At 41.4% G+C, this 20,814-nt stretch overlaps 1 protein-coding gene across 1 annotated transcript in view; it reads left to right on the top strand.

Annotated features, from left to right (window-relative positions):
- LOC146610806 (paired box protein Pax-7-like) overlaps positions 1-15,893 on the top strand; it is a 55,033-nt gene extending 39,140 nt beyond the window's left edge. Inside the window, exon 2 of the mRNA XM_085345440.1 lies at positions 15,778-15,893. Coding sequence (XP_085201566.1) covers positions 15,778-15,893 — 116 coding nt within the window. The remainder of the gene's footprint in view (positions 1-15,777) is intronic.
- The last annotated feature ends 4,921 nt before the right edge of the window (positions 15,894-20,814 follow it).

Below are 20,814 nucleotides of genomic sequence, written 5' to 3'. Positions count from 1 at the left end.
CCACCTCAACGCCTGGGGATGCCGTTTGCTGTCCGCCAATTTGGCATTTGGCGTACAGCACTCCCGCACATCGCCCTGTCACTACCCCAAATTGACATTACCTGCTGATCTGACTGCCACTGACTGATGTTCCCCTGGTCCCAGCTCCTATATTTGTTCCACTTTTAACAGTAATACACAAAACTCTGGACTCGGACCTCTCTTTCCCACAGTCAACACAATACCCGTCATAATCACAAACAGAGAGCAACAGAATTATCATAAATCCAGTAACTCCAAAAACATTAATAACCTCCGGCCTCTTCAAAAATATCAACATCCATTCAACTCTATTGTCAAAAATCCACCAGTCTCAATCAGTATGGCACTTTTAAATGTCCGCTCTCTGTTGAACAAGTCTTTTATTATTAATGATTTAATCTTAGATAATAAACTTGACTGTTTATTTTTAACTGAAACATGGCTGGGTTCGGATGCACCAGTTGTTCTCACTGAGGCCTCCCCACCAAATTTTAATTTCTCTTTTTCTATTATTTAGTATTTAGTATTTAGTATTTATTTATTTATTGTCATTGTCAAGAACAATGAAATTGCGTTTGGGGCTTCCATACAACCCAAAAAAAAAGAAGAAAATAATAAATACCCCTTAAAACCCAAGTGTACATATTTAACCCAGTGTGACTCCAATGCAATAAGACATTCCTTAGCAATAATGTTCGTAGAAATTCAGACAAAGACCTGAGAAACATGACAAAATACAACATTGCAACCCATTCAATATTATTGTACTGTGAGATATGATATCAGATATGATAGTTATCTATTTAAGAAAGAGGGGGGGGGGGGGCAGGAGGGGGAAGAGAATAAAGATATGATGCACCAATGCAGACCAGTTCATTGCTATTAAGAAGTTGGATATGGTTATTGTCCGTGAGAGGGGGGCAGAGAGTTCAGGAGCCTCACAGCCTGTGGATACAGGCTGTTGGCCAGTCTGGATGTTCTGGCCTGTATAGACCTGTACCTTCTCCCTGAGGGCAGCAGATGGAAAAGGTGGCGCGCAGGGTGATGTTGGTCCCGCAGGATACTGTGCACCCTCCTCAGACAGCGAGTGGGGAAGATATTACTGATCTCTGGCAGACTTGTTCCAATAATTCTGCCAGCTTCTTTCACCACCCGCTGGAGTGCTTGCTGATCGGCCTTGGTGCAGCTGGGGAACCACACTAGAAATCCATACGTCAGAACGCTGCTGATGGCACAGTTGTAGAAGTTCAACATCAGAGATCTGGGAATGTGTGCGCTCCGCAGTCTCCTCAGGTAGTAGAGGCGCTGTTGGGCCTTCCGTACAACTGAGGTGATATGGTTGCCCCAGGACAGGTCCTCGGTCACAGTTACCCCCAAGAATTTAAAACTGCTCACCCTCTCCACCGCCTCACTGCCAATGAAGAGAGGCAGATGGTTGTTATGACCCCTCTTCCGGAAATCTACAATGATCTCCTTGGTAAGAGGTAAGAGAGGTGGTAGGACTGCATCTTTAACCAACAACACACTCACCTCCAAACAAATTTTATTTGATCATTTTACCACTTTTGAATTCCACGCTATTGTTTTCAGCAGCCCTCCAGTTTTATCTGTCACAGTTTACAGACCACCTAAAGACAGTGCTGCTTTTATCAAGGAATTCTCAGAATTTTTAACAAACATACATTCAAAATATAATATGATAATTTTAACCGGTGATTTTAACCTGCACATAGATAATCCTTCTGACCCTGCATCAAAAGAATTCTTAAACATTCTTCACTGTTTGGATTTTACCCAGCACGTCACACAACCGACTCACAACAGAGGACACACTCTGGACCTGGTCATCACCCATGGGCTGTCCACCAGCGTGTCCTCTGTTGTTGACTTGGCTGTCTCTGACCACTACTGTGTGTTTTTTAACATCACCGGTTTTATTCAGCGGGAGACCTCGGTGCGAACTGTGAGGAGGCGCTATCTAACCTCTGAAGTGGCTGCAAATTTTACCAGGGTTTTAGACGAATGCCCCCCTGTGATTTTACCTGCACCCTGCGATTTGATTTTTAATCATTTTAACAGCAAACTGAAGAAAAGCCTTGACTCCGTTGCTCCACTCACCACCAAAAAGATTAACGTAAAACATGCATCACCCTGGAGAAACGAAGAAGTCAAAAAACTCAAAAGAAATTGCAGGGCAGCAGAAAGGAGATGGAGGAAAAATAAAAATACTATCAACCATCAAATATTTTGCGAGCAACTTAAAGTGTACAATAATACATTAAGGAATTCAAGAAATTCATACTTCGCCAAAATAATCAGTAATAACAAAAATAATCCCAAGGTCCTCTTTTCCACCATAGATCATTTATTTAACCCTGATTTTAACAGCTCCCAAAGAACCCCCACAGACTCACTCTGTGAGCAGTTTGCAGACCACTTCAGGGGAAAGATCAGCGCCATCAGATCTGATATTTTATCTAATCGCGATATGTTTGTAAACACATCTGAGGGCTCGATTGTACCTGAGGAGACACTGGACAGCTTTGTCCTGGTTAATGCTGAGAACCTTCAGAAAGTTTTCTCCACAGTGAGACCCACCACATGTCTTTTAGATCCAATCCCTTCTTCACTCTTTAAAACACTTTATGGATTTTTTGAGGCTGAGCTTTTATACATGATGAATTGCTCTCTTCAGTTGGGTGTCTTCCCTGCTGCCTTTAAAACGGCGGTGGTGAGGCCCCTTCTGAAGAAGAGCAATTTGGATTGTAATGATTTTAATAACTACAGACCTGTATCCAACTTACCATTTTTAAGTAAAATCTTAGAAAAACTTGTTTTTTACTCAGATTAATGATTTTCTAAATGATAGACAGATCCTGGAGATATTCCAGTCTGGATTTAGGGTGAACCACAGCACAGAGACGGCTCTCCTAAAGGTTTTAAATGATCTTAGATGTAACTGGGACGCCCAAAAGCTCTCAGTCCTGGTGATACTGGATCTAAGCGCAGCCTTTGATACAGTAGACCACGCTATTCTTTTAAACAGACTGAAACACATGGTAGGCCTCTCTGGTGCTGTACACAACTGGTTCACTTCCTATCTCTCTGACAGAACTTTTATGGTGAGTATGGATACATGCTCCTCTAAGATCCATAAAATGACATGTAGTGTGCCTCAAGGGTCGGTTTTAGGCCCTGTACTTTTTAATTTGTATATGCTCCCTCTCGGCGGTGTCATCAGGAGGCATGGAGTGAACTTCCACAGTTACGCTGATGACACGCAGCTGTACATCTCCATGTCTCCTGATGACACCAGACCAATGGATGCCCTTTTTAACTGTATTTTAGATATAAGATCTTGGATGGCAGAATACTTTTTACAGCTTAACCAGGACAAAACTGAAGTTTTAATCGTCGGTCCTGAGGCTCAGAGAGAGAAACTCTTGTCTAAATTAGAGGCATTTTCACTATGTCCTTCGCTACAAGTGAAAAACCTGGGTGTTATTTTTGACTCTGAGCTTGGTTTTGTCCCACATATTAAACATGTGACCAAAATTGGATTTTATCATCTAAAAAATATAGCCAGAGTCCGCCCTATTCTCTCTCAGGCCAAAACAGAGATGCTGATGCATGCTTTTATTACCAGTCGTATTGATTACTGTAATGCCCTGCTCTCTGGTCTTCCTAAGAAGAATATTTCAACTTTACAACTTTTACAAAACTCGGCGGCTCGTGTGCTGACGAAGACCAGAGGGTTTTAGAATCGCTGCATTGGCTCCCCGTGTGTTTCAGGATCGATTTTAAAGTTCTTTTATTGGTTTTTAAATGTCTTAATGGTCTTGGGCCTTCTTATCTCTCAGATCTGCTTTTACCATATGAACCCTCGCGGACCCTGAGGTCCTCTGGTACTGGCCTTTTGATTGTCCCTAAAGTCAGGACACATACTCACGGAGAGGCAGCGTTTCAGTGGTATGGTCCTCGTCTGTGGAACAGCCTGCCGGAGGAGCTCAGGGCCGCAGAGAACGTACATGTTTTTAAGAACAGGCTCAAGACCCACCTTTTTAATTTAGCTTTTACTTAGCGTTTATTTATTTTATGCTTATTTATTCTATCCTGTTATTTTATTATTAATTCAGGCTTTACCTAATATTTATTGATTTTATTCTTATCCATTTTTTAATCTTCTTACTCTATTTATATTTATATTTATATTGTAACCCGTTCTTATTTATTTTATCATTTTACCCTGTATATAGCCTATTGTGGCATATCTCCAGTGTTTCCTCGGAGGGCGCTCTCTGCACCGGGGCTGTGATCGACCGTGGCTGCTGGGTCTCTGGGGGTCCTCTCAGCCTGGCTGGGGGGCTCCTTTGCCTCCCTCCTGCTGTGTGCCCGGCCTGGAGGCTGCGGTCTGTGACCGGCTCTCGGTGCTGACGGCTCCGTGTTATAGTGTTTCCTCACTTGGCTCACTTGGCTCATGTGAACCCAGCCCAATTTTTACTCTTTAACCTTCGCTGACCCTTAAAAATGCATCCCTTTAGAGCCCTGGGGACCAAAAATGGTCCCGCCCCAAAAGTGTAATAAAAAGATTATATATTCATATTTTTTCCAATTTAAATTGGTCAGTCTTTTAAAACTACTTCTCCCTGAAATATTCATATAAAGTTTTAATTATATTTTCGTTGTTTTAACCCTTTAAATCCCAGTTTTATTACATGAGCGCCCTGTTTTTTTAGCCCCAAAAAACAAAAAACTAAATATTTTCCAAAAAAAACATTTGAAGTAATATTTGTTTGTTATTATAATTAGGCCTTTAGGTGGACCAAAGATTGGCACCAACAGTCATTTCGATCGCCTTTTATTTTTTTTGCAGGAGCGCATTTCATAAAATGCACACCCTATCGGTCCTAATCGACCACGCCCAAAAAAGTGCTATAAAAAATTTATATATTAATATTTTATTCCACTTTAAATTAGCCAATCTTTTAGACCTACTTCTCCTTGAAATATTCATGTCAAGTTTTAATTACATTTCGCGGATTTTAACCCTTTATATCCCGGTTTCGTCACATGAGCGCACTGCTTTTTTTGCCCCAAAAAACATAAAACTTGAATATTTTCCAAAAAAAACATTTAAGGTAATATTCAATTGTTATTATAATTAGGCCTTTAGATGGACTAAAGATTGGCACCAACATTCATTTCGATCGCCTTTTATTTTTTTTTTCAGGACCAGAAAATGGTCTCCAGGCGGCAAATGCTCCTCCTCTAGGCCGAAATAAGTGCATGTTGCCGGGGTAAGTCGCGACGATCACCGGGGACTGCTTTTTCCAGCCCACACATCCGATACCACGTGACAACAAATACGTCATTTCCTGTTGACTAAAAAAAAAAAAAAGCACCCTCTAACGGTCCTAGGGACCAAAAAATGGTCCCGCCCGATCATCGGGCGAAGCCGCTGCTGCACGCCGGAAATGAGGCTTCGTTTCCCGCAGGTCTGTCCAAGCAGCCCGCTGTTTTCCAGCAGGGATCAAATGTGGAGCAAGGGCGCCACCCAGTGGACAAATAAAAAATTACAACTCTAAGGCTCATAGACCAAAACGAGACGGAAACATAAGTAATCACCAAGACATTAACGGTAATAATTCTGCAGTGAAAAATAGCGTTTATAATGGAAGTCAATGGGCCAAAAATGGTCCCTAGGGCTCTAAGAGGATGTGTATTGTTAGCTTAGCCACTGAAGCTAATTTAAGGAAGTCAGACTTGAATTTTGAAATGAAATTATGCCAAACTTTTTTTTAGAGAATTTGGCTATATTCCATTCAACACAGTGCAAATGGCTTGTAACTGAAAAACTAAAGGGACCAAAAATGGTCCCAGGGCCAAAGAAGGGTTAAGTGTGCGTGTGTGTGTGTGTGTGTGGGGGGGGGGGGAGATATGTGTGTATTCACATCATTTATGTTAATGAGAGTGCGGGGAGTGAGTTGGAGGGTGGGGTGGGCTGCTTTTAACTATGTAAAGCACTTTGTGCTACATTTTTTGTTTGAAAAGTGCTTTATAAATAAAGATTGATTGATTGATTGATTGATTTTCAAACAGAATGTAGGGATCGGTGGGTTAGCCTGTTCCCATTTCTGAGGTTAACATGTAATATGTTCCGAAATGTTTCAGTACTGTAACTAAATTACATTTTTCAATAATGTGGTAATGTAGCACATTCCTATCCTAAATTCAGGTATTACATCACAGTTAAAATGATGTCATTGTTTGCATTGCAAACGTTCCTTGGTAATCTGTAATCTCGATAAAAAGAGAAAAAAAATATATAAACAAATTTTTTTTTCCTCCTGCACTTGTGCTACAATCAGCCTATTTAGATTGCATCTATGTCATGGCTATTAAAATCATCTTATATCAAGGGCCACATACTTGATATATGTGGCCCTTGATATACAGTAAGTCCACGGAATGGTGAAATTCCAGTTTCTGTCAGTTTAAAAAGTATAACTATGCATCTATTAGATAGGAGCGATCGTGGCTCAAGAGTTGGGAGTTCGCCTTGTAATTCGAAGGCTGCCGGTTCGAGCCCTGGCTTGGACAGTCTCAGTCGTTGTGTCCTTGGGCAAGACACTTCACCCGTTGCCTACTGGTGGTGGTCAGAGGGCCCGGTGGCACCAGTGTCCGGCTGCCTCGCCTCTGTCAGTGTTCCCCAGGGTGGCTGTGGCTACAATGTAGCTTGCCATCACCAGTGTGTGAATGTATGGGTGGATGACTGGATATGTATTAATTCTTAGGGTTTGGTGTTCAGTGTTCTATTATTGGTGATTTATGACAGACTGGCGACCTGTCCAGGGTGTACCCCGCCTTTCGCCCTATGACAGCTGGGATAGGCTCCAGCGCCCCCCGCGACCCTGAAAAGGATAAGCGGAAGCGAATGGATGGATGGATGTTCTATTATTGGTAAAGCGCTATACAAATACAGACCATTTACCATATCTTAATATAAGATTAAAAAAACCCAGCAAATTCAACATTATGTCTCAGTTTTTCTACATGGTGAAGAAATGCTGCCATAATCAATGAAAGAAATCTGTCAGCATGACTCTTTGAGCTCAGATTGTAAGAAGTAATGTGTAAAGTCCCAAAATTTTGTTATTAAATTACTTTGGTGTATTGTGAATGGCCATGAGCGAGGGCCTTATTGGTAAAAAAAAAAAAAAAAAAGTTTTAAAAGTTATAAAAATACAGTTAAAAGTCCAACCTTTATAGCTTAAAGGCGGTACGTATTTAAAATACAAAATATGAGTAACTGTCTTCCGTTACAGTTACCGTTTAAATAGGTGGTAATCAGAATACAGTTACTTTATTGAAATAAGTGGAATACACACCTGTTGTTTCCTGACTAATGTTAGGCTATCCCAGCTCTATCCCTTCTCCAATTTTGGTGATTAAATGCAGTTGGGTGCAGGTTTAGGTCAGTTGGAAGAGCATGCAATCCTATGGCACATGGCTGAGAGTGGCCTGCCTGGGCTCGAGTCTGACCCATGGCCTTTTTTTTCCATCTGGGATTAATACAGTTTCTCTGATTCTGATTGTCAGAAACTCAAACAAAACACACAATAGGAGGCTCTAATGTAAGCATCCTGTTAATGTTGGTGGCATCAGTTAGACAATGGACCCAGAGCCAGCAGTGCACGGGCAGGTATGCATTTCTTACTTGGAAATTCCGGAGATAAATGGGATGGTCAAAACTTCAGTATCTACGATGTACTATTGGTGTGTGAATTTTATTACTATTTATGAAGGCTACTCGTCACCAGACTTCCTGAGAATGCTATAGTTGGAACTGCAGTGTACTTGATGACACCACAGCTCCAGAGTTTTTATTGCCATTCCCTCTTAATTTAACTGTTTTAACTAAAAAATTACACATGATGTAGTAGATTTCTTTAAGAAAAAAAAAAGATAATTCAAAAATTCGCTTTTACATATCATGTGTTTCATAATGTCTAATAAGCTTTGTACAGTTGAGCACAATCACTACGTGACAGAAACACTTAAGTTTAAGTCTTAAAAGGTAAAGCCTAATCTCTCTTAATAAAAATATTATACATGTTTGCCTGAATAAAAACAGACAAGTGAGAAGTTAGAACGCTTTTATTTTCATTTTAGTAAACACTCAAAACTTACAATAGAGAGCTGGGGTTTGGAAGAGAGTTTAACAAATATTTAAAATATAATCCGATCCTTTTTGGAGTAGCCTTCAGGATCTCCATGTGTTAACATAGTGTTTTTAGATTTGATGGATAGCATTAACAACCTGCTAGCTGCAAATAATCATGTGCAGTTTCACATGATTGTTAACAGACAAAAAGAAAACATATTACTGATACAGAAATAGTTTTCTATACAAGCACTGCAAAAAGTGCAGCCTTACCTAATGTCCACATTACTGTTAGGCATTTTATATAAAGATTTAAATATCTAGTTGGTATTGGTATGGTTAGTAGCCTTCAGTAATAGTAATAAATCACATAATTCATGTCGTTGTAAAGAGCAAGACAATATATTAAGTAATCCAAAGTATTTAGAATACGTTACGCTCAAGGATTCAAGGATTCTTTAGTGTTATTCGCATCACATGTTTACATGAGGTGGAATGAAATTAGGTGCACACGGTCCTGGAGTGAAAGAAACAGAATAACCGAGAAACAATAAAAAGAAAACTGTCATGGTCCTGGGTCGGTGACCCAGCGTTTTGAGTTTATTGTTATTATTTTCTAGTTTCTTCTGATTTTGTATTAATTCTTAGGGTTTGGTTTTGGTGTTCAGTGTTCTATTATTCCTACCTGTGTTCTCCCCCCCCTGTGCTCTGTTCATGTCCCTGAGTTTGTGTTTGTAAAACAGTTTGTGAGTTTCCTGTTCTATTTTGAAGGTCTGTGTCTCGTTGTGTCTCATTAGGTTCAGCTGTGTTCCCCTCTGGTGTATCATTCCCTCATTACCTTGTGTGTATTTATAGTGTGTGCCTGCCTGTGTTCCTTGTTGCTCCGTCTGTGTAATTTGGTATTCCCTGCGTCTCTCCGCTCTCCTTTCTTCGTGCTTTCCCTGCGTGTCTCCCCGTGTCCTTATGTTTTCAGGTTTGTTTATTAGATTTCCCAGTCTAGGTCTAGGTTTTAGTTGCTCCCTGTTCCTTATTTCTTGGTTTGTACGTTGCTTTCACTACAAATACATGCCTACCTCAGCCAGTACCTGCATTTTGGATCCTTGTCTCACTACACCACACGACTGCTGCCCCAGCCGTGACATTACGGAGTGACCACAAACATGGATCCAGCGGACTTTCCTGGGGAGAGTGATCTGGCGCAAGTCCTACGCCTGGTGGAATGGATAACCCACACCTCAAATACAAGAGCGAAGATTGTGGGAATGAATGCGATTGAGGCAATCCTCGAGGGAAATCCCCATCTCCACCAGGCCAGAGGATTCACAGATCTAATTGCCGATCTACATAAAGCCCAGGCGGCAGTGCAAGCTCGGGAATTAGCAGACTTCGTCTGGCAGCAGCGGACAACGGCTGACATCTAAGCAGCTGGCTGTGGTGAGTCAAAGGGACATTTTTTACACCACTTCTGTCTTTGGGACTGTTTTTTCGGGGGCTCTGTGTTTTGGGACAGGGGAGAATAATGACTCTGATTTCCCCTCTTCACCAGCTTAACTTCCGCTAAAACCATCATTACAGTCAGCCACTCAGGCTTCCATTCAGTCAGTAGCCCAGCCTACACCTTTACCCTTAGCCCGGTCACCTGTTTAGCCATTAGCCTCACCAGTAGCACAGTTATCTCTTCAGCTACCTGCCTCCTCATCTACTCATTCTTCTATTTTGTCACCTGTACAACCTTCGCTTTCACCTGCCTCTGTACAGGAAGCTATGGCAATACAACGCATTAAGGACTGTTTTTCTACCTCCCATACAGAGCAGAGAGACAAACATATTAACACTAAACTGGTTTCTCAAAAGCTGGCTTGTTCTGAGACTTTTACTCACTCCAGGCCTCAGCTGACTCTGGACCCCTGGAGGCTAAGGAGCCAGCTGAGGACTGTGCCCGGCTGTTGCTGCCTGAGCAGGGTCAGTGCTCTGCGCAGCAGTCTGCCTCATGTTTGCTGGAGGCCCCCGTGCCTGCTGGTTTTGCTTTGTGTGTGCCAGAGGCCCCCATGCCTGCTGGTTTTGCTTTGTGTGTGCCAGAGGCCCCCGTGCCTGCTGGTTTTGCTTTGTGTGCCAGAGGCCCCCGTGCCTGCTGGTTTTGTTTCGTGTGTGCCAGAAGCTCACACTGGCTCACACTGGTTCTGTGACTGTTCTCGCTGGGGGGGTCCAAGGAACCGCTCCAGCCTCCTGCTTTTGCTGGGGGTCCAAGAAACCGCTTCAGCCTTCGGTCTTTCCTGGAGTGTCCGAAGAGCCGCTTTGGCCTTCGCTGGAGGGTCCGAGGGGCTGCTTCAGCCTTCATTCTTTGCTGGGGGGGCACGAAGATCCGCTCCCGCCTCCTAGTTTCGCTGGGGGGGTCCGAGGAGCCCGTCTGGCCATCACCGTCGCCTGCGGCTTCCGCTGGGGGGGTCTGAGGAGCCCGTCCGACTATCACCATCGCCTGAACAGTGTGGCCACCGCTGCCTTCCGCGCTGCCGGTCTCCGGATTTGTGTCGCCGCCGCTGCCTTCCGCACGGCCGGCTTTTGGATTTGTGTTGCCTCCACAACCTTCTGTGGGGCCGACCCCCTGAACTGTTTCACTCTGCCATGGACTCAGCCATGGATCGGGAAGGCTGAGTCTTTTAGCCATGTTTCTGTGAGACAGATTGAGTAACTTAACTCATTGAGTAACTTAATGGAATACATTACAAAATACATGTTGGGCCATGTATTCTGTAATCTGTAGTGGAATAATACATTTTGGAATACCTTCCCAACACTGGCTAGAACCCAGAATGATGTAAAGGTGAGTGTATGTTGACCCCAGCTCAGCAGCCAGAGCCTCTTCAACACACAATAAAGGCAGTGATGAGCAAGCGCATTTGTATGTGTTCATGTTTTTAAAAGTCACTGTGGCATTCTCTCCTAAGTCTCTTTCAATTTTTCTTGTTTTGTCAGTTTTCATGTTCATGCATAAAAACTAAAAGATCATATGTGTCCTCATTAGTATCGGGATTTGTGTTTATGTATGGAAATAGTAATTATGTGACCATGGTCATTTATGGCTGTTTCCCAACAGTTGATCAGGTGTTCCGTTGAAGATTATCTGGTTCCACCTGATTCGTACTCTAAGCCATCGGCGGGAGAAACGGGCAGAACAATTACATTCTTTTCCACTAGCACTAGTATAACTATCTGCTCTAATTAAATAGGTTGCCAACTGCAGGTAAAACAGAAGAAGAAATTGCATAATAGTCATGCTGTGAGATTTGAAAAAAGTAGTCAATCTGACCTGGGTCCTGGAAAAAATTCTGACCCAGATGAAGGCCCTAGCATGAGTAGTGGCCAGAAGAAAGCAAGAAAGGTATACTGGGGACAAACAGAGCCTGGTGCGAGGAAAAAATTTTGATTGGTGGTGTGCCATGTGATTTTTCTTTTGTGAAATATGTGCGATGGCTCCAAAAGGTTAGGAAACACTAATTTATGGAGTCACATGAAAGTAATGTACAGAGTAGTATATCATGAATCGCCTTGAGGCGACTTTTGTTGTGATTTGGTGCTATATAAATAAAATTGAATTGAATTGAATATCAAATTACTTGTGAGTAATTAAGTACTTTATTTTTTATACATCAATCAAATCAAAACAGTTACCTCATACATATACGCACTGGTACATCACAAGACCAAATTTCCTCTGCTGATCAAAAATTCTCATCATCATTGTTGAGAGATTTTTGAGTTTTGTGATTATGCTTAGTTGTAGCTTCATTTAAAGGAAGAAGAGCTGTTGAATTGAAACTACCACACAGGAAAAGGGAGTGAAAACTGATGTGCAGAGGAATGCTGTAACATACATACTACCTCCTTTGTTAACAGGCAGGCTAACGGTCTCTCTCTCATTATATGGGAATGTCTGAATTTCTATACATACATACTACCTCCTTTGTTAACAGGCAAGCTAACGGTCTCTTTCTCCTTTTGTGGAAATGTTTTTGCCACTCCTACTTCCCTGAAAGCTTGGGTTAAGTATAAATAAAGAAAGCTCTGAAAGCCCTGGGCGGTCTTTCCTCTGTCTCACATTTGTCCTGCACTCGTCTGGTGCAGGATGGATTGGACGGTGAGGGACGATCGTCCATGTGTGCACATGTATAAGATATCTTGAGTCTGAGTTCCTTTGCCTTCTACAATTTCTCTTCACAATCATGGTGATTTAAAAAATGAAGAAATGATAGGGGACAAGATTGCCTTCTAATTTGTGCTTAAGAGTTTAACCAAGCAGTTTTGGTACCTACATATAAACAAACAGCAAAGTGGAAAAAGAAAAGCTAAAATCAAAAATTCTGTTCGTCCTACACTCCAGTTCTCTTTATACTGAAAGATAAATACTCTACAACATTAGAGAGACATATGATCAGATAATCCCAAGATAGACCAGAAAGAACACCCTTTTAACAGTTTTTCAGGCTTTCTCATCAAACAATACACTCACTTGAAGTGCAGCCCTGGACAATGAAAAATGACAAAGCAGTACCCTGTGCAGTGAAATGCCACTGTTGTTCTTAGTCTCCTTCCTCAACGAGCTCAACAACTTTTATGCTCGTTTTGAGCGAGGGAACCCCACAACCACAACCAAAGCAGACGTGACGCCAGACCACCAACCTCTGACTCTCTCCCCCACCGATGTAGGAGCGGTGCTGAGCAGGATCAATGTCCACAAGGCTGCAGGTCCCGATGGCATCCCCGGGCGTGTTCTCAGAGCGTGTTCTGAGGAGCTTGCAGGAGTGCTGACAGACATATTCAACCTGTCCTTGGCCCACGCTGTGGTACCGGCCTGCTTCAAATCCACCTCCATCGTCCCGATACCCAAAAACTCCAACCCATCTTGCCTCAATGACTACCGCCCAGTAGCACTCACCCCCATCATCACTAAGTGCTTAGAGCAGCTGGTCCTAGCACACTTCAAATCCTGTCTCCCCCCCACCCTGGACCCCCACCAATTCGCATACCGCCAGAACAGGAGCACAGAGGATGCAGTCTCCATCGCACTGCACTCTGTCCTCTCACACCTGGACAACAACAACACCTACGCCAGAATGCTGTTTATAGACTTCAGTTCAGCATTCAATACAATCCACCCCTCACAACTCATCAGGAAACTGACAGACCTGGGCATCAGTTCCCTCATCTGCAAATGGTTACTGGACTTCCTGACCAACCGCCCCCAACATGTCCAGCTGGATAACCGCTGCTCATCTACCATCACAATGAACACCGGTGTACCACAAGGCTGTGTGATGAGCCCTTTCCTCTACTCCCTCTTCACCCACGACTGCAGACCTGCTGATGGTTCCAACACCATCATTAAGTTTGCAGATGACACCACGGTGATTGGCCTCATCAGTGACAACGATGAGGCCGCCTACAGGGAGGAGGTGGATCGTCTGGCTGAGTGGTGCGACACAAACAACCTGCTGCTTAACACCGAGAAGACCAAGGAGCTCATCGTGGACTACAGGAGGAATGCTGACCCACATCCACCCATCCACATTAAGGGGACGGCTGTGAAGCGTGTGAGCAGCTTCAAGTTCCTGGGAGTCCACATCTCCGAGGATCTCACCTGGACGACCAACTGCTCCAAGCTGGTCAAGAAGGCTCACCAGCGCCTCTTCTTCTTGAGGACTCTGAGGAAGAACCACCTGTCCTCAGACATCCTGGTGAACTTCTATCGCTGCACCATCGAGAGCATCCTGACCAACTGTATAACAGTCTGGTACGGGAACTGCTCTGCCTCGGACCGGAAGGCGTTGCAGAGGGTCGTGAAAACTGCCCAGCGCATCGCCGGAGCACCACTTCCTGCCATAAAAGACATCTACAGGAAGCGGTGTCTGAAAAGGGCTGGGAAAATCATCAAAGACCCCAGTCACCCATCACATGGACTCTTCACCCTCCTGCCCTCTGGGAGGCGCTACAGGAGCCTCCGGACTAAGACCACCAGGTACCGGAACAGCTTCTTCCCCACAGCTGTCAGACTCCTGAACTCTGCCTCCTGACATCTGACCCACGTTAACTCATGGACTGAACATACACACACACACACACAATGGACAACTGTACCCTCAAACACACAATAATAACATGGAGTGAACCACCACTCACAACCACTAGCACTTTATATAGCCTCTGTAGAAATTATCCACACCCTCACTTACCTTAACTGCACTACTGTATAGCCCTGTGTAAACAATCATTCTGTACATACGATAATTTTTAACCCTACAACTGTTTACAACTTGCATAGTTCCCATTTCTGTATAGCTGTATATCTCAGATTCCTGTAAAGTTATTTATTTCATATTCTGTATAGTTTTTCATATTTATATCCTGTCCATATCCTGTACATAGCTTGTACTCACTACAGCCTGTACATACTTATAGTTATAGAATATTCACAACATACTTCATACCGTGTACATTATAACATAATAGACCCATTTCTGTAATATACTTACATATCTATATTATTGCTAATATATATTGTAATATATCTATATCACTAAGCACTTCTGGATGGATGCAAACTGCATTTCGTTGCCCTGTACCTGTGCATGTGCAATGACAATAAAGTTGAATTCTATTCTAATTCTATTCTATTCTAGTCATAACACATTGTCAGGAGGTGCTATCAAGAATGAGTACAGGGGGAAATGAACTGATCATTTAGGTTTGCAGGATAAATAGTAAACCATGAAATAACATGATTTACTCATAATGTAAAAGTAGTGTCATGGTTCTGGGTCATCCGACCCAGCATTTTGAGTTTCTTGGCTTCTGGTGATTGTTATATATTATGATGATGGTTTAAGGTTCATTAGTTAGTCTTTAGTTTATTCTGTGTTCCTGGGTGATTGACTATGTTTAGTTTCTTGTCTGTTAGGTTCCCCTTGTGTTTTGGTCTCTCGTGTCTGTCGTGTCATCTGTGTTTACGTGCCTTTCCCTGCATGTTTCCCAGGTCCCAGTAATGCCTTTGTGTTTTGTCTCCCTTTTCCCTTTACATTTTCCCTCCTTGTGTTTCATTCTGTCTCCCCTGTCTGTCATGTGCATTCATGTATGTTCTCCCCAGCCCGTCCTGTCTCTCTCTCTCCCTCAGTGTCTCGTCTTTCTTAATTACTTCCATGTTTCTCTCATTGTGTCACCTCCCTTTTTCTCCTCAGTCTGCCTTGTTCCCCTGTGTGTTCCTTCCTCTTATCCCTGTATCATGCCATGTATTTTGGTCTGCATCTTAGTCTTTTGTCTTGTGTTCAGCGTGTTCAGTTTTGCTTCCCCTGTTGTTATGTGTTCCCCTCTGTGTGTGTATTTAGCGTGTCAGATTCCCTCTGTTCATTGTCAAGTTGTCTGGTTGGGTTGTCTCACATTGTAATCCTTTTGTAAACCGTTTTGTTCTTATTCCTTTGTATTTGTATTAATTAGTTTTTGCCTTAGTGACTTTCAGTCCATTTACCATTTTATCAATTGCAAGCGGCAAGGATTCTAACAAATCTTCATTAACTCTCCATCCTGTCTTCTATTCTCCACAGCTGCTGTGGATTACCTGGCTAAGAACGTCAATCTCTCCAATCAGCGCAGAATGAAGCTGGCTGACCACTCAGCTGTACTGGGACTGCTGCAAGTTGAGACAGGCCAAGCATACTAGTACTTTCCCAACATATTTAAACAGCAGTACACCGGGTCACCAGCACAACCCACACTGCCTACTACAACTCGCATATTCCAGAGAGCATTTGTGAGTGTGTGCCACAAACTGAGTACAAATGTGACTGCTATTTAGGTTTTTTTTAAACATTATTTTATATTGGTGGGTGAAAGACTGAATGATGCAGTTTTGCAAGCTTTAAGTATTCTTCATGGAAACAACCAAACTAACAATGAGGAAGTGTTAGGAACATACTTTTTGCACCAAATTTCAGGTGTGTCAAACTTTTTAGATAACTAGAAATTTGTTATAAGCAATTAAATGTGAATTAAAAGATAATCTGAATGTAATCTTTGAAATAAAATAACTTTTGTATAACCAGAATCACAGTGAGGAAATAATATCCAGTTATTCTAATGTTACTTCTGGTTCTTTGCAAAATGTTCCAAGTGAAACAGAATCACTCTGCTCTTACTGCAGTAGTTCAACAAATAAAAAAAGGTTGAATTACAGTAAAAATGTGAATGCAGAGCACATTTTTAGGATGAATTTTAAAAAATTTAAAAATAAAATGAATTTATGGCAATGTTTCAATGAATTGTTAAAACATACTGATCTATTGCCTGTTTACATTTAGGAAAGAACCCTTTGAGTTACACACAACAGCTGAGTACCCTAAAAGTCCCTTGTAGTCTCTGTAAATCTTTGATTGATATGATTCTGGTTGTGTTGTCAGAAAACGTATAGACCATGAAAGCTACCTCGAGACTATGCATGCTGTATATCTGACCCAAACAGAATTTAAGCCACTGGATTCAACAAATATGTTGATTTTTCTCCTGTCTTAAAGAAAACACTCATCAAGAAAGATTGATCCTTGTTGACCCTTTTTATTTATTTTTAATTTCTTCCATGTGAAGCCTGGACGACTTCACCAATATTGGTGAAGTCGTCCGATGCCTACTCTAAGGAGTCCTTCTTGCTGAACAACAGAACATGGAAAAAAAAGATGAATAAGACAATAAAACAAAATGTCATAATTTGTGCATGTGTTAAGTTTGTGAAGAAGAATAACATTTCTGTAGCAGATCTATATCAGATAATTCCTCACGGGATGACTTATTCTGAGCTCTGTTCATAGCTGAATTCCAAGGACACCAAGGTCAAAACTGAGAGTCTAACATGTACTCTGATTAACTGCCATCATTCACATCTGCATCAATCACTAGTTTCTATATTTATTTATTTCTCTTCATTGTGGTTCCTTTAGTATCTACTCTGTTCATATTTATCATATAAACAAAAAATGATCTTTGTAGAACCATATCTGCAACTATATTTCTACTAATTAACATCTTTTAACAAATGCTTGTCTTCAATACATTTTTTGTAAAGTAGAACAGTGGACTGTAAATGATATCAAACAGACTGCTGATTTTAAGTACTACAAAATGTTGCTGATCCAAGCAATTTAGCACTCAGAATTTAAAATTTTGTATTATAACACTAAGGATTTTGCCAATAAATATATATTTCTGTAATGTCACCACCCATTCCCATGCCTAAAAAAAGAAAAGAAAATGCTACATAACCCCAAGTAAGTTAGATCTGATAAACCTAAAGATCCAAGTAGTTTAAATATTTTGATTAAGATGGTGCATACTTTATTTATCACAAATTCGTGACTTCATGTACCTTTTAACAGTAGTTTCTAACTCATAACTTATTTTTAATTAAGTTGGTGGTTAAATGGGATTATACTAATACAGTGGGGCAAAGTATTTAGTCAGCCACCGATTGTGCAAGTTCCCCCACTTAAAATGATGACAGAGGTCAGTAACTTGCACCAGAGGTACACTTCAACTGTGAGAGACAGAATGTGAAAAAAAAATCCATGAATTCACATGGTAGGATTTGTAAAGAATTTATTCGTAAATTAGGGTGGAAAATAAGTATTTGGTCACCTCAAACAAGGAAAATCTCTGGCTCTCACAGACCTGTAACGTCTTCTGTAAGAAGCTTTTCTGTCCCCCACTCGTTACCTGTATGAATGGCACCTGTTTGAACTCATCATCTGTATAAAAGACACCTGTCCACAGCCTCAAACAGTCAGACTCCAAACTCCGCCATGGCCAAGACCAAAGAGCTTTCGAAGGACACCAGGAAAAGTATTGTAGACCTGCACCAGACTGGGAAGAGTGAATCTACAATAGGCAAGCAGCTTGGTGTGAAAAAATCAACTGTGGGAGCAATCATCAGAAAATGGAAGACATACAAGACCACTGATAATCTCCCTCAATCTGGGGCTCCACGCAAGATCTCATCCCGTGGGGTCAAAATGATCATGAGAACGGTGAGCAAAGATCCCAGAACCACACGGGGGGACCTGGTGAATGACCTGCAGAGAGCTGGGACCAAAGTAATAAAAGTCACCATCAGTAACACACTACAACGGTAGGGAATCAAATCCCGCAGTGCCAGACGTGTTCCGCTGCTGAAGCCAGTGCATGTCCAGGCCCGTCTGAAGTTTGCCAGAGAGCACATGGATGATACAGCAGAGGATTGGGAGAATGTCATGTGGTCAGATGAAACCAAAGTAGAACTTTTTGGTATAAACTCAACTCGTCGTGTTTGGAGGAAGAAGAATACTGAGTTGCATCCCAAGAACACCATACCTACTGTGAAGCATGGGGGTGGAAACATCATGCTATGGGGCTGTTTTTCTGCCAAGGGGACAGGACGACTGATCCGTGTTAAGGACAGAATGAATGGGGCCATGTATCGTGAGATTTTGAGCCAAAACCTCCTTCCATCAGTGAGAACTTTGAAGATGAAACGAGGCTGGGTCTTCCAACATGACAATGATCCAAAACACACCGCCCGGGCAACAAAGGAGTGGCTCCGTAAGAAGCATTTGAAAGTCCTGGAGTGGCCTAGCCAGTCTCCAGACCTCAACCCCATAGAAAATCTGTGGCGGGAGTTGAAAGTCCGTGTTGCTCGGCGACAGCCCCAAAACATCACTGCTCTCGAGAAGATCTGCATGGAGGAATGGGCCAAAATACCAGCTACTGTGTGTGCAAACCTGGTAAAGACCTATAGTAAACGTTTGACCTCTGTTATTGCCAACAAAGGTTATGTTACAAAGTATTGAGTTGTATTTTTGTTACTGACCAAATACTTATTTTCCACCCTAATTTACGAATAAATTCTTTACAAATCCTACCATGTGAATTCATGGATTTTTTCTTCACATTCTGTCTCTCACAGTTGACCTCTGTCATCATTTTAGGTGGGGGAACTTGCACAATCGGTGGCTGACTAAATACTTTTTTGCCCCACTGTATGACTTAAAAATAATAACTTTTTTGGTTACTTGAACTCAACAGACACAGTTTAAAGTTTGCTTTCAAGGACAAAATTTTCCAGGAACAGATCCATGAAAATGAAAAACATCATCAAATTTAAATGGGACTGCACTGATCCTTAAGGTTAACTATTCTGAATTATTATCTGAATCTTTTCTGGGGGTTTTTGTTTGTTTGTTTGTTTGCTTTTTGTTGTTGTTGTTGTTGTTTTTTATTATTATTTTGTGGTGCTGTTGATGCCATTCCAGAGAGGTTTGGGCTTTCTGAAAAGGAACTGAGAAGTTTAAGTTTGATGATTTCATTTACATTCCAAGTGATTTGTTATGTCTCTGTACTCTATAGACGCTACATACTTTTATAATATTATTAAGCTGCATTGCCACAACAACCGTGAAAACCCCTTTTGGGTGATAACCTTCTAACTTGTGTCTATATAATATATATATATATATTTTTTTTTTTTTCATTTTGTTTTTTTCACTGAAAGGAAACAAAGGACAACATTAAGGATCAATTGTAAAGATTTTGTTCAGCCTCACCATTGCCAAAAACCTTTTGGCCACTTTTCTACTTGTTTTATTTAGCTCTCAGTTTGGCATGTATGTCATCATGATATTATTTATTCCACATGTATAAAGTATTAGACTAGTGAGAAATTTGGCATTCACTGTCATTTACTCCTTTCAGCCTCTTGGTGTATGTAACAATTACGTAACTGTATGTTCATTAAAACACTTCGACCAAGACCACAGGGGTTGTGCTGACTGAAGTTGTTATTTGTTGGCAGTACAATTAAAGAGAATTTAAAATCTGAACAGCATTTATTAATTTTCCTTGAATTTGTACCTTATTTGGAGTAAGCACATACATTATAATCAATATACACTAACACTAATAAGAAAACAAACCAGGCAAAACTGGCCAGTAACTGAAACTCAAAGACACTCTTTTGCACTGACTATTCAAAAGTATGGTCAGTGTTGGGAAGGTTACTTTTAAAATGTATTCCACTACAGATTACAGAATACATGCTCCAGAATATATTTTGTAACGTATTCCGTTACATTACTCAATGAGAATAACGTTGTGCCGTTATGGGTGCTTGTCTGATGCAGGGGCGTTAACACCTTTCTTATATCACAACTCTGAAGATCGATGAACGTTGTTAACAGGTTTACTGACATTCAAAAGGGTGAAACTAAAAACAAGACAAACAATACAGTCATGATATACATATGTGCAGCATAATATGCACTTATATACCACATTGTTACTACATAGCATATGTCATATGTCTTATTATATAAACTTGTACTATCGATGCTATCCCAGATGACCTCCAAAATCGCGGCTAACTAGCTTAACAAAGGGACTAGCTTTACAGCCAAATATTGCATTAGCAGGCAACTTATTGCACAAAAGCAAAGTAAGAACTTATACTTTAAGTACATACACAGCAAATTCAAAAGTGTTAAATGTTTTGGTGTTAATAGTCTTCTTGCAAAAGTAGAGTTAATTTTACTCTAAGTAGAGTCACATTCTTTTAATGTAACTCT

The sequence above is a fragment of the Diplotaxodon limnothrissa genome, linkage group LG20 (assembly GCF_057381915.1).
Source record: "Diplotaxodon limnothrissa isolate DT_005_m linkage group LG20, D_limnothrissa_male_GT1.1, whole genome shotgun sequence".
NCBI lineage: Eukaryota > Metazoa > Chordata > Actinopteri > Cichliformes > Cichlidae > Diplotaxodon > Diplotaxodon limnothrissa.
The sequence above is the reverse complement of the archived record's forward strand: the minus strand, read 5'-3'. Positions and strand labels throughout refer to the sequence as shown.